At 41.8% G+C, this 13,647-nt stretch overlaps 1 protein-coding gene across 1 annotated transcript in view; it reads right to left on the reverse strand.

Moving 5' to 3' along the window:
• Positions 1 to 2,872: 2,872 nt before the first annotated feature.
• Positions 2,873 to 13,647, reverse strand: part of arhgef7b (Rho guanine nucleotide exchange factor (GEF) 7b) — a 57,565-nt gene continuing 46,790 nt past the window's right edge. Inside the window, exons 17-21 of the mRNA XM_063212340.1 lie at positions 13,268 to 13,358; positions 10,951 to 11,040; positions 7,028 to 7,127; positions 6,491 to 6,545; positions 2,873 to 6,185 (exon numbers count right to left, since the gene is read on the reverse strand). Of these exons, the coding sequence (XP_063068410.1) occupies positions 6,063 to 6,185; positions 6,491 to 6,545; positions 7,028 to 7,127; positions 10,951 to 11,040; positions 13,268 to 13,358 (459 nt within the window). The 3' untranslated portion in view covers positions 2,873 to 6,062. The remainder of the gene's footprint in view (positions 6,186 to 6,490; positions 6,546 to 7,027; positions 7,128 to 10,950; positions 11,041 to 13,267; positions 13,359 to 13,647) is intronic.

Raw genomic sequence — 13,647 nt, forward strand, 5'->3', positions numbered from 1 at the left:
AGCAGGCAGCAGCATCATGTAAACATAAATATGCAAACAACCTTTTGACTTTTTCGCTGCATGACTTACTCCAATTGATGGTGCTATTACAGACAAAAGTAATTTGTGTGAAGAGCATTTCATTTAAAAAAAAAAAACCTAATTCATGCCAACAATTATGTAGAGGGGCACAGAAATATAGAATGTAGTAAATGGTTGTCAATATATGTTTTCTGCACCTTTGTCAGAAGAAAGTCCAGTGAGTTGTGTAGGTAACACTAACCACTTTTGACTGCAGTGTAGAAATTACTAGTTCGTGTAATGACAAGGAACCACTGAGGAAGACGGTTCTCTGTGGAACCTTAGGGTGCTTTTAAGAGATGCTACGTTCCTCAGAGAACCCTCTGGGGATCCTCAGGGAACTTTTGGGGTCCACCAGCTTTTACAGTGTATACCTGTATGCATTTTACCTGAATGAATGGGAATCTTCACAAACACATCACATTAGCAAATGCCAAAACACCAAAGTGGCTGGGAGAGAGAGGGAAAGAAAAGTCTCCTCGTCCTCGCCCTCCTTGTTATAGGAAACAGGATCGTAGGGAACACTACCGTACAAGCCTGACCGGCTGTGAGAACATAAGCCATAATGACGGCTAAAGACCGACCACACAATGGTCCAGACCCAAACCCACCCCCCGCTCCATTTCCTCCACATGCAGGAGTGCTCTACTGTGGAGGTAAGGTGGTCGTGGAGCTGGAGAGGCAAAGGGCCTCCAGCCAAGCCCATCAGCTGCAGGCATGGAGCCCATCTCCCTCCCTCTAGTCCTCTAGATCTTCCGCACTCTCTCTTCTTTCTCTGTCTCTGTCTCATACATAGATTCAGTCTCTTTCATGTTCTCCTGCTATTCTTCTCCCTTCTCTGTAACTTTGCTCTCTCTCTCTCTCTCTCTCTCTCTCTGGAGTCTTTCTGCTACTTTCTCTCTCTCCGGGGCCCATCTCTCTCCTTCTATCTGCTGGATTGCACCCCTCCCCCCCCTCTCTCTCTCTATGAAGTCCAAAGTCCACCTCCCACTGGCTCTCTCTCCTATTCCTCTCTCTGCCTTTGGCCCCCCCCCCCCCCCCCTCTCTCTCTCTGGAGCCCATCTCCTTCTCTCTCTCTCACCCCACCCCATCTCTTTCTAATTCCCTTTTCTGTGGCCCATCACTCTCTCTCTCTCTCTCTCTCTCTCTGGCCCCCACTCCAAATAGCACTTCACCTGTCCACTCTCTTCTCTGATCCCCCTTTTGGCTGGCCAAGCAAACCCAATACCCATCTCTCTTCACACAGACAAAAACACAACGGCCCAATAGCTCCCTGAACTGCTACACCCTCTCTCACACACACACAAACGCATGTCCAAGACTCTCCATCTCCCTCTCTCCACACACACACACACACACACACACAGACCCGCGCACACACACACACACACACACACACACACACACACACACACACACACACACACACACACACACACACACACACACACACACACACACACACACACACACACACACACACACCTCACACATTACACCTCTCCTTCAATGACTACATTCCTCTCTCTCTCCCTCACTCTCATGTTCTGTCCTTCATCCACCTCCATCCTCTTCATTTGCTCCTCTCTCCATCCACCCATCCTTCGGTCTGGAGGGGGAAAATCCTGGATTACAGAGAAGACAACACCACACAACGGCACACAACACCACACAGCACAGCACAACACAACAACAGAGGAGAGGAAGAGGAGGTGGGCACTGCATGGGCACAATGGCAGAATTAGGTGGGCAGGGACTTTGCGGCTTACACCGTCCACAATGACTGGGCACAGCTTAGAAACTGTCCTCTTGTTCTCCCCTGAGGGGGAAGGAGAAAAGGTAGCGAACAAAGCATATGAGAGGGGGGGGGGGTGTTGATATCACACTGGAGAGTCGAGTCCAGCTGGCAGGCTCTCTGCATGGGCAGAGGAAGGCCTCATCTCCCCCTCATGCAGGCCTGGACTCACGGAGAAATAGGGCCCGGCACTTTTGGCTTAAAGCCCCCACCCCTCAAAATTTGCGGCACAGAACTGAGTCACGGGTGGGCCCCGCACCCTTGTGGTCCCCTATTTTCAGAAATGCTAATTTAAAAAATATATATTTATATTTTTTACATTTCTAAAAATAGGGACACACAAGGGTGCAAGGCCCACCGGGAAATGCCCGCTATGCCAGATGGTCAGTCCAGTCCTGCCCTCAATTGTAAAACCAGAACTACAATGCACAGGCACAGAGCAGTGGTCAGACACACTGGGGACCAATGGAAAATGATTTTACCACCAGGATAAAAGAATATTTAATATCAGAATATACTGTAGGTGTATACAGTAATACATTAAGGCTTGCAAAATAAGGCATCACAAATGGAAAGAGTTAGTATTCTATGCTATTGAGCAAGACTGTAAGGAGACAATACATGTTAAGGACCAATACATTCTTGCAGAAGTTGACATATTTTTGACCAGGTAATATGTGTGGTGAATGCTTAAAGATGTTTTTTTTCTAGTTGCGTCAAAACAAAACGGAGCAGTCGTCACCCATGCTGACAGACATGTGGTTGAAACAATGACAGTTTCAAGAGAAGGGATAAGTGTTTTCAATAATGGGGTGTGACTGCTGTGTCATCATCCACTACTGAAGTACACATATCTGTGTCTGTATGTATAAGTGTGTATTCTAAGGGAGAGTTGTAGCAATGCCTGGCGTGCGTGCGTGGACCTAAGGGATAGATAGCATGTCATGCCATCAGTTAAGTTAAGGTTACAGCCCTTTAGAGGACAAAGGAGACGGGACACAAGACTCTCTTTACTGGTTTAATCCTCAGACACAGTGATACAAGCTTAAAAGAGGGGAGAAGTGGGAGAGAGAAGAGAGAGAGAGAGAGAGAGAGAGAGAGAGAGAGAGAGAGAGAGAGAGAGAGAGAGAGAGAGAGAGAGAGAGAGAGAGAGAGAGAGAGAGAGAGGAAGTATCATGTGGAGAGCTCACCTTCTCATCAGTTACAGTCTCAACAGCAGAATATGTCTTTTAAATACATAAATTAGTGGAAGAATATAGACATTTATGTCGCAAAAGTAGATTTGCATTCTTTTTTTGTTCATTTTAAATGTATAGTGCGTTTGAAGATCATATTGAAATGCCAAGAAAAGTGCTAGAAATGCAAGCAATTTTAAGAAATTGATTTCAAAGGCACATCTCTTAGCATAATTCACAATACAAACAGTATATTAATACAGTATATGTACATAATAATATTACAAAGGGAAGGAAATATTACTGAAAAAAGCATCAAAAAGTCAAAACTCCATGATTATCAAATGACAAAGCATAAAACAGAGGTAATAAAAAAATCCAAAATAAAATTCCTCACATCAAAATAAAGACAATAAACAAAAAGAAAATTACGTCTGAAAAAGAACGATTCTCAAAAGCTTCCAGTATTGTTCTGTAGTTTTCCATTGGAAACATCTCGCATGAGGAGGAACTCATTGAAACGGGTTGGAATTGGAACCCATGATAGTCAGGTTAAGGTCGGAGTGAAAGCTGGCTCAACTGATTGGTCCACCACTGCCACCGTCAGAGGTCATTTAGTCCTTGGCCGCAAATCCATTTCACTCCTCTCATCTTGCTTTGGTGTTGCAAGGTTTGCCGACCGTCAAACAGCGCAGTGTTTATTTTTTGGGTGCGGGCCTTTCCCTCATTCAACATCCATTGCAAATGAGAAAATAACTTCTACTAATCTATATTTTTTGCAAGATATTGAATAAAACCTTTGATGTTGAGCCTTGCATCACGAGCTTGCATCCCGAGCTTGCATCACGGGCCATGTTGATTTGGATCTCTAGTGTTCTCTCAAAAGCTTGTCCAAATCTCCATCACCATCACAACTCATACAACTCCTCCAGTTTAAACCTATTCTTAAAGTTTACTTTGTTTCAGTCATGTAAAAGTTGCATCTGTTACCTGACATATTTAAAAGCACGTCACTAGGGCTGTAACGATATTGTATCGAACCGAGAAATCGTGATACACAGAGTCACGACACTGTATCGTGATACAAGGAGGCAGTATCGTGATACGCCCTTTCAAAGTTTTGTTTCCCATCAGTCCAGAAAAAAACAAATGATATGAAGTGATAGTGCTTCCAAGCTTCAAATCATCATCATTATCACATGTAAACTTAAAAAAATATATTATAGCCTCTTGTAACATATTGTTCGTATAAACTATCAAAGTTTTTATTCATAATTTTATTTTATAATATTGGAAAATGTGAAATCGTGTGGTGTATCGAACCATAGGTCAAAAATCGTGATACGAATCGAATTGTGAGTCGAGTGTATCGTTACAGCCCTACATGACACACATCAACATCCATATGACCCACTGATGAAGACGGAAGTTTCACTGTCAAAACATGTCAGGTAAAAGATAAAACTTTTACAAAGGAAACTTTAAGAATTGATTTAACTTTTGTACATAATGAACATCATACATCCTCCAGTTTAAAGCTTTAGCATAGTTCTCATCAACTCTACTGTACACAGTTTTCATTTTGAAGAATATCTCACAGTCAAATACACATTACAGTACTTCCAGAATCCAAACGTCTACACCCCTTTTCCCATCTAGTTGAAAACTTGATAGACCCAAATCACCTTTGATGGTTTTCGTTTTGAACACCGCAGCTGTGTCTCTCAACCACCTAACCTCCAATAGCGCTGTCTGAATCTGCACCTATCTTATGGGAGACCTTTTCACAGTCTATAGGTCACAAATTGGTCTCTGCCCAAACATCTTTATTTTAAAACCTTTACCATGGCTCTCATCTCATGACTCTTAAAAAACGCTTTTTTTTAATGGCTTCTTTTCACAGTCAAGTTCCCGTCCTGTCCCCAAGTCGCTGAGTCCCCATACTCTCTGAATCTGCAGGACAGGGCTTGACACTGGCACCTGCCAACCGGCCAAATGCTGGTAAAACTTGGCTGTGGCTAGTAATACTTTCAGTGTCACTAGCCAATTTGGCTGGCAACTTATTCCTTGGTATGACATACACATTGTAGTAGCCTATATTCTGTTTGCCCCTTGTGTATCAATTGTTTGTAAGTTCAAGAAAAAGATCAGTAACTCTGTTTCTATTTACTTGGTATACTTCCATGTAGAAAGCTATATAGGTCTATCTTGCTTTAGCAACTCATCTTTTAAGGTTAGACGTACACCATCACGATGAAGAAAAAAAACAATATAAAATCTGTGGCTACTGGAATACCTGAATGGCTAGTGACTCAGGAAAACCACTAGCCACAGTGGCAGGTGGGTGAAAAAGTTAATGTCAAGCCCTGCTGCATGATACCTACAGTATGGGTGCTGTGAGCCTGTATGAGCCTGGAAGCAATTCTGTGGGTGGTGGAGTGGGGGGACTTGTGTGGGATGCCAACAGTTGATCTCTTCCCACTTCTCAAAGTAAAGTCACATTTGTCCCCAGAATCTGCAGCAATGGTGTAGTAGTGTGTGGGGGACCTTGTGTGAGAGCCTCGGTGTCACAGGTTGGTCTTTCTCAAGTCCCCCAATTATTACTGTCTGAATCTGCAGCAATCACGTGTGTGTGTTGTTAGCCTTGTGGAGGTTTGCTAATGTCACTGATTGTACTCATCCCATTTCTCATAGTCATGCCCTCACTAGTCAACAAGTTGCCGTACAGCCTGAATCTCTGTAGCAATGCTATGAGAGGTGGAGTGAGGTCCTTGTATGGGACGTCAGCAGTTGGTCTTCTCACATCCCTAAGTCTGCATACTGCAGAAATGCTATGGGAGTGGGGACCTTGTGTAGTGTAGGAGTCTTGGTGTCACTCTCAAGTCCCCCATTACATCATGGTTGGTGGAGTGTGGGGGTTCACATGTACAGTAGGGAGCCTGGGTGGCACATGTTGGTCTCTGTCCCCAAGCCTCCATACAGTCTCAGTTTGCAGCACTGATATTGAACGTTGGGGACCTGGTGTGGGTTCGTCACAGGTTGGTCTCGTCCCAGGTGGGGTCGTTTGAGTTCTTCAGAACCTTCCGGATGGCTTTCTCCAGCTCCTTCCGGGCCCTCTGCTCTTCCTCCAGCGTCCTCTTCATCCTCTTGTTGTCCTGTAGTCGACGACATGACAGGATGTTAAACAACAAAGGCACACCTTGTGAACGCCGTAGTTTGTGTTGAAAAAATGAGAAGAAATGTCAAGCACCCCTAATTAGGTTGCAATTATTTTTGCCACATGATGTCTAGCACTCAATTCGCAAATTTATTATCAAAATTAGGGCTGGGTGAGTCTAGGTCCTAGAGTCTAGGATAGAGCACACAGACATAATTTTGATAATGTGCAAATTGAGTGCTTTTGAGTTGAGCCACCACATAAACATTTTTCAAAACACAGAAGAAGCACTGGATCACTCACCTGCTTCAGTTCCTGGACCTCATCCCTTAAAGCATATACGGTGTCCACCAAACTCCTTTAAGACAACAACAGGCATTTCTCAGTTTAATTTTACAGAAGAAATTTGTATTATACAGTACATACAGCCAAAGACGAAATATCATCAAATGTCAAAGATGACCCTGGACAAAAAAAAAAACTTGGTAGCACTTCATAATAATGTCTGCTTAGTAGTAAATAATTAACTAATGATGAACAAAACATTAACAAATGTTTTTTTTATTATTAACTAAGTTTTATTAATGCTTAAATAAAATATCTACAAATAATATATTCAAGATTTGACATAACTTATAACAAAGTATTTTATTCATTTACAAGCAATTTGTAAATGTTTGATAAATATAAGATATTAACATAACATTTCCTAGTCATTTACAAACATTTGTTAATGTTTTGTTCATCATTAATTAATTATTTACTAAGTGTTATTAATGCTTTATAAGCAGACATTATTATAAAGTGTTACCAAAAACTTTTTACAAAAAAATCTCTGACCTCTCCTCCACAACGGTTTGGCCATTGCTCTTGGTCTCCTCCACGATGATTTTCTCCTCCTCAGGGAAGAGCATGTGAGGTCCCGACTCCTTCCTGGATCCTGTTTGTATAAAGGTAAGAGGGCGTGTCATCAGTTAAGATTAGCCAATGGTGGACCATACACCACAGTGATTGACAATGACACCGACTAATAATAAGTGGATGTTTGTACTGAAGGTGAAAGGAAGAAAAACACAACACTGAAAAGATACACGTGACTGGTTGGTGGAGGTGTGAGGAGAAAGAATCATGCAGTCACTACGAGCAGGCAACATCAAGAACACACACATGATACGCCAAACACATGGAGATCACACTCTGTTGAAATCTACCCCTCAAGTTCCCCACGTGTGAGAGCTAGTTCAGAGTCTGCTTCCGACAGTGGTCGCCATTCACTCTGTATTGTAAAACTGATGAGCTCTTCTTTCCTCATCACTCTTCTTCGGTTTCCAGCTGTTCAGATGAGTGTGTTGATCTTTAACATCAACTTCTCCAGCATGGCTTCCAAAAAAAGTAAAAAACAAATATATATACACTAGCAAAAATGTAACTACAGAGCAAAAATATAAAAACTTGCTGAATGTATCCGCCAATAGGGCAGTGCTGGTAGCGTGACTTCCAAAGCCACAATCCTGTGTCATATGTTTGATCCAGCCATTTACAAAATAAAGCTGCTTCCAATTAGCACACCTGTGGTGAATTTCTCAAAACCAAAGTTGCTAACTACCTTAGCTACTTTGCTGTTTTCAATGCATTTTCCCATTGGCAACTACCGAAGTTGCTGACAGGCTAACAACATCTCTTTTGAGAAACTCACCCCTGGTGTGCAATTCTCTAAAGCGTAGTTGTTAGCCTGTTATCAACTTCGGTAGTTGGCAATGGGAAATTGCATTGCAAACAACAAAGTAGCTAACCACGTTAGCAACTATGGTTTTGAGAAACGCACCCCAGTTCAGTCAGATAGAGGAGTAAAGTAACTCCTAAATAGTTAATGACACTCCATTTTCAAAATCAATTGTAACTGCACAGGTGCGAGCAGGTATATATGGCAATGGATTGCAGCCTCTGAATCTAAGTTGCCCATCACTACTACATACATAATGTATCATAAAAATCTATGCAAAAAGGGTTATACAAAAATATAGATATCTTTTATTTCAGAACAAGGAGTCATTCATATAAAAGTTATAAAGCATTCGTGTGCTATCTGGAGATTATGTATACTATAAAGATACATTTAACAGAAAACCTTTCGGTCCTTCTATTATTTTTAACACTGACCATCCATTTTAAGGACTTTTTTTCACAAAATGATAGCATACTACTGATACTGGTACTGTGCAGTCTTATGCCATGGCCATTCACAATCCATGATCACAACCACCTTACTGTATGTCATCTCTGTGTCACAGATTTCTAGCTGTAGTATTATAGGGCATTTTGGAAAAGAAAGGTAACAATAAGCACCATTTAAATATGCATCTAAGCATTACCTTTACTTTACACTTACATGTTTTCCTTCATAAATCATTTTATTATTTGTGTTTTGAAGGACAACCAGTGGCTGTGCCAAACGTAGGCATTCAAGAGCATTGAATCCCTGTCATTCATAGAGCACAGAGAATCTATGCTTTGCATATGTGAAAATATGACAAGCATTATGTCAGTTGTAGTGGCTGTTGCAACAACGATCAAAAGTCCTTGGAAGGGACAGACCAGCAGGTCATTGGCGTAGTCGTATGTATAGCAGGTGCCAACACAATATGGACGACTTATGTCTCTCAAAAGGCTTTGCTGGATAGAGTCTGTACTTCTCTTCATCTATTCATAAGGCCAAGAAAAGAAAAATCCTTGTGTATCATTATAAGTTCTGCCCTTTATACACTTATGCACTGTCATGGCAGAGTACCCCTTTGAAGGATTCACTGCTATTGCAGTCGTATTTACAGCAAATGTTGTCATTTTTACTATAGAATGTGTGTGTGTGTGTGTGTGTGTGTGTGTGTGTGTGTGTGTGTGTGTGTGTGTGTGTGTGTGTGTGTGTGTGTGTGTGTGTGTGTGTGTGTGTGTGTGTGTGTGTGTTCAATATGAGGACAATTTGCTATACAAGGACAATATGGGCCCTAAATATATGAAACGTTCAAAAGGTCCCGTCCACCCCTGTGAGGGCATTTAGGTATGCGAAGACTGAGAGATATTTGGAGTTCTTCTCACAGAACATATCCTCAAAATCCTGTCCCATCACCTGAACACCCAAACACAGAGAGCCTCGACAACACATACTCCAATCTACACAGAAAGTGAATGGAGAACTAAAAACTAGCTGTACAAACAAACTACAGAAATATACAAGTGAAAACACAGAAAACAACCACAGGAAGTGGCCTGTCTAATGGAAGATTAAAAAACAAAAACAAAAACGGATCATTCAAACTGAAACAGTCACAAATAACCGGGACTACACACAAAATAACAAATAATAAATAAAAAACAAGAAAATAAAAAACAAGGTCACAGTCTATTGGAGTGAAAACTTAAAAGTAAACAAAAGGACGGGAGGTGGTGGTGCTTTTTTTTAGTTCTGATGAGAGATGTAGGAGCAGCAGCTCTTACGAGAGACGGAACCCAGTCTGTAACTATGGGCTGTCCATATACTGTCATAGTCCGAGTCTTCTGAAAGATCAGAGGATTCCAGGCGAATGACCCCGCCCTGAACGCCCACGCCATCCACTCCCGATTGGTCGACTTCGACCAGCACATGGTTATGCATCAAATCTGTCCCCTGCCATGCTGCGATGTGGGTTGGGTGGGGTTAAGGTCAAGGTTCAAATGATACAAAATGGCGGTCGGGATAGGAAGAGGGGTGCAAGGAAACCCAAATATATTGAGGTAGGATAAGAAATAATTCATAAGGTTTCGAGGGACAATACGGGAGTAAAAGGGAGGAAACAAAGGAGAGTGTAAAGAGATATTTAATAATTAAAAAGAGGCGGATGAATGGAAAGGGAAAGAGAAAAAGAGAGAGCACACAGTTAGAGACAGCAAAGGCAAGAGGGAAAGTTACTCTTGTATCTGCAAACCAAGACAACTGATACATTCTGCAGTATTTTGCATAGTCAAATCTCATTCAGTATTTGCATCCTACTATAGAAATACAGACGGACAGCCAAACAAGCAGCAGATTTTGCAATTAGGCAATCAGTGAAGAGAGGAATGAATATTGAACACAGCAATAAGGATTATGTTGAACTTTAGTTGGAGTATGCAATGCATGACATTTTCAGCCATAAAATGCACACAAGAAAAATAGTAGGGAGTAGGGCTGGGCGATATGACGATAATATATATCGTTATCGTGATATAAAAGTGTATATCGTGACCTTTCTCCTATATCGTTTATATCGTGATAGTAATTTTATCAATTTTATACGATTGAATATCATTTAATTACATTTCATGTTGTCACAATATACACTCAGTTCATGTAACTGTTAAATTACCAATAAAAAGATCTATTTGAAAGAAAGGTTGCTTTGCGACATGAATAAATAAAGACCAAATAAAGAGAATAACTGCCGTGACATATATCGTTATCGTGATATAAAATAATCCATATCGTGATGTAGTTTTTTTTCCATATTGCCCAGCCCTAGTAGGGAGGCACAATGGTTTTTGAGTTTACACAAAGTACCGGTATCTACAGACCAGGAAGGTCAGTGTATCTATTGAAAGCAGCCAGACTCTCAGTTTCTCCGAATTTGAAAGGGTGAGAGTGAAGCACCATGTTGATTTTGCAAATATTGGACATTAACACATCTGAAATACAAAATAACCATGTCTTGGCCAGGTCTGAGTGTTACAATACAATGGCATTGGTCTCTTACTGGAGTTGAGCGTTTGTCTTGTTTTGGCACTGGTGCAGTAGGCCTCGATCACCTTCAGGATCTGAGCGTCTTCCTCCAGAGCTGCCGTACCTGAACACACACATGAAGAGAAAATGACCTCTCTGGTCGACGATGGCTTAGGTGCCGTTTCCACGTAGCAGGATATTTTTTTAGCAGGGTATTTTTTTCTCCTGTTGAGGTGTAAATGCAACATGTGGATAAAAATAAATCCTCCATTGTAACAAATGCGTTTCAGCCCCCTAAACAGGATATTTTTTTCTCCTGCTTTTTATACCTGGATTTTAAATATCTGCTATGTGGAAACGGAAGGCCAAAACGAATGCAAAACCAATGCAACCAGGAGAAAAAAATATCCACATATAAAAATATCCAGCTACGTGGAAACAGCACCTTAATTTCTAAATATTCCTCTCGTCATTTCCTGTTGTATATAGCCTTGTTTCTCTGTTCTTGCCCCTCTCTCTGGGGAGGCAACAGAATAATTCAAGTGAGGATGGAGAAAACCAAGTACCACATGCAGGCCTGATTATAATGCAGCCAGGGGTGGGGAACCTATGTCTCCAGGGCCGTTTACTTCCCTTGGGGTCGTCTTATCCGGTGTGGCGGCCCCCAATATCATTTTAATGTTATGCAGTTTCACATAAAATATGACGTGTTATATAAAGAAATCTTTCAAAACAATTAACACATATTTTCAGGGCACTTAGTGAAAGTGGGGTCTATTGTAAAGGAGGCCACCTTCAATAGCCCTTAAAGCGATGGTTCGGAGTAGAATCACCCTAATGCCATTTGAACCGTGACACCCATCCACCTTTACACCCGAAGTGTTTTCTGCCGCAGACTTACATCAACAGAGTTGCCGTGTTATTCGATGTTTATTCCGGTTAGCTTGACTCAAGCGCATATGGATACTGCGCACCGTCTCCAAACTTTCCCCACAAAAATAACATGTCATTACACCAAACTTCTGCAGTAGCACAAATATGGTCTGTACTCACGAAACGAAGCATTTGGAAGTTTGGAAATAGTCCAGGAGTTTAGTATTATCAACACAAGCTGAATAGCTTCTCTGCTGCTAAAGCTGTGCCAACGTTACTTCCGTCATATGAGACAAGCCCGTAAAAGTCTTCAACAAACTTCCAGACGAGAGTGTTAAAAAAGTTTTCACTGAATTGTGATTAAGGCTTATATTTTCAAGGACATACTTAAAAGATATTTCAAATCTTACCTACTATCAATTAGACAATGATTTTCGTTATCAATACTGATGCTGAATTCACTTTTCATTGTGCATATTATGAGCTTCGTTGAGGACTCTTACATGCTTGTCTTAGATGACGGAAGTAACGTTGGCGCAGCTTTAGCAGCAGAGAAGCTATTCGGCTTGTGTTGATAATAATAAACTCCTGGACTATTTCCAAACTTCCAAATGCTTCGTTTCGTGAGTACAGACCATATTTGTGCTACTGCAGAAGTTTGGTGTCATGACATGTTATTTTTGTGGGGAAAGTTTGGAGACGGTGCCCAGTATCCATATGCGCTTGAGTCAAGCTAACCGGAATAAACATCGAATAACACGGCAACTCTGTTGATGTAAGCCTGCGGCAGAAAACACTTCGGGTGTAAAGGTGGATGGGTGTCACGGTTCAAATGGCATTAGGGTGATTCTACTCCGAACCATCGCTTTAAGTACAGGGGCAAATCCTGGTCTGTGTATGGCACTTGGAGGACTTTATAAAATTTGAAGCAGCTTGTTCTCTTGCCTTTTTCGTGTATTGAGATGTTCTTGATGAACTCAAATAACTGAAGGAACAAATTGACAGACAACCCATGCGACCGAAATACCGTATGCCAACCTCAACACTTCTCTCCTGCTACTTTTACGGGCAGTCATGGGTGAGAAGGACAGTCATGGGTGAGCGGTTAGGGCATCAGACTTGCATCCCAAAGGTTGCCGGTTCGACTCCCGACCCGCCAGGTTGGTGGGGGGAGTAATCAATCCAGTGCTCTCCCCCATCCTCCTCCATGACTGAGGTACCCTGAGCATGGTACCGTCCCACCGCACTGCTCCCCATGGGGCGCCACTGAGGGCTGCCCCCTTGCACGGGTGAGGCATAAATGCAATTTCGTTGTGTGCAGTGTGCAGTGTTCACTTGTGTGCTGTGGAGTGCTGTGTCACAATGACAATGGGAGTTGGAGTTTCCCAATGGGCTTTCACTTTCACTTTCACTTTTCTTTGCTGGCCGGAGTACACATTGTGTGGACTTAGAATAATAGCTGGGACCAGGCGACTTACTTTTCCGGACACTAAACTCTTCGTCTGAGGGTTTGCGTTCAGATTTCCGCAGTCGAAGTTTCCTCATGCTCTTGGGGCTTTTGCTGACATCCTGTCGTGAATACAAGTGAAGTTCTCAATCGTAATACCTACATACTTCACTTTTGCACTGTACATGCATCCCACTGTAAAATAAACAGTATAAACTCGCAAAAATCGTTTTTTTTTCCATATACTGTAGCTCCGATGTTTCAAACCAAAAACATTCATGACATGTTGCTAGTGCTACCATATCATAATTAATACATTAAAATGACGTATTCAGTGCCTGTTTTTACTTGATTAGACGAATGGCGTTTCATTTCATTCACCCAATATCCAAAAACCCAATATCTTCAGGA

The sequence above is a fragment of the Engraulis encrasicolus genome, chromosome 12, assembly GCF_034702125.1.
Source record: "Engraulis encrasicolus isolate BLACKSEA-1 chromosome 12, IST_EnEncr_1.0, whole genome shotgun sequence".
Taxonomy (NCBI): Eukaryota; Metazoa; Chordata; class Actinopteri; order Clupeiformes; family Engraulidae; genus Engraulis; species Engraulis encrasicolus.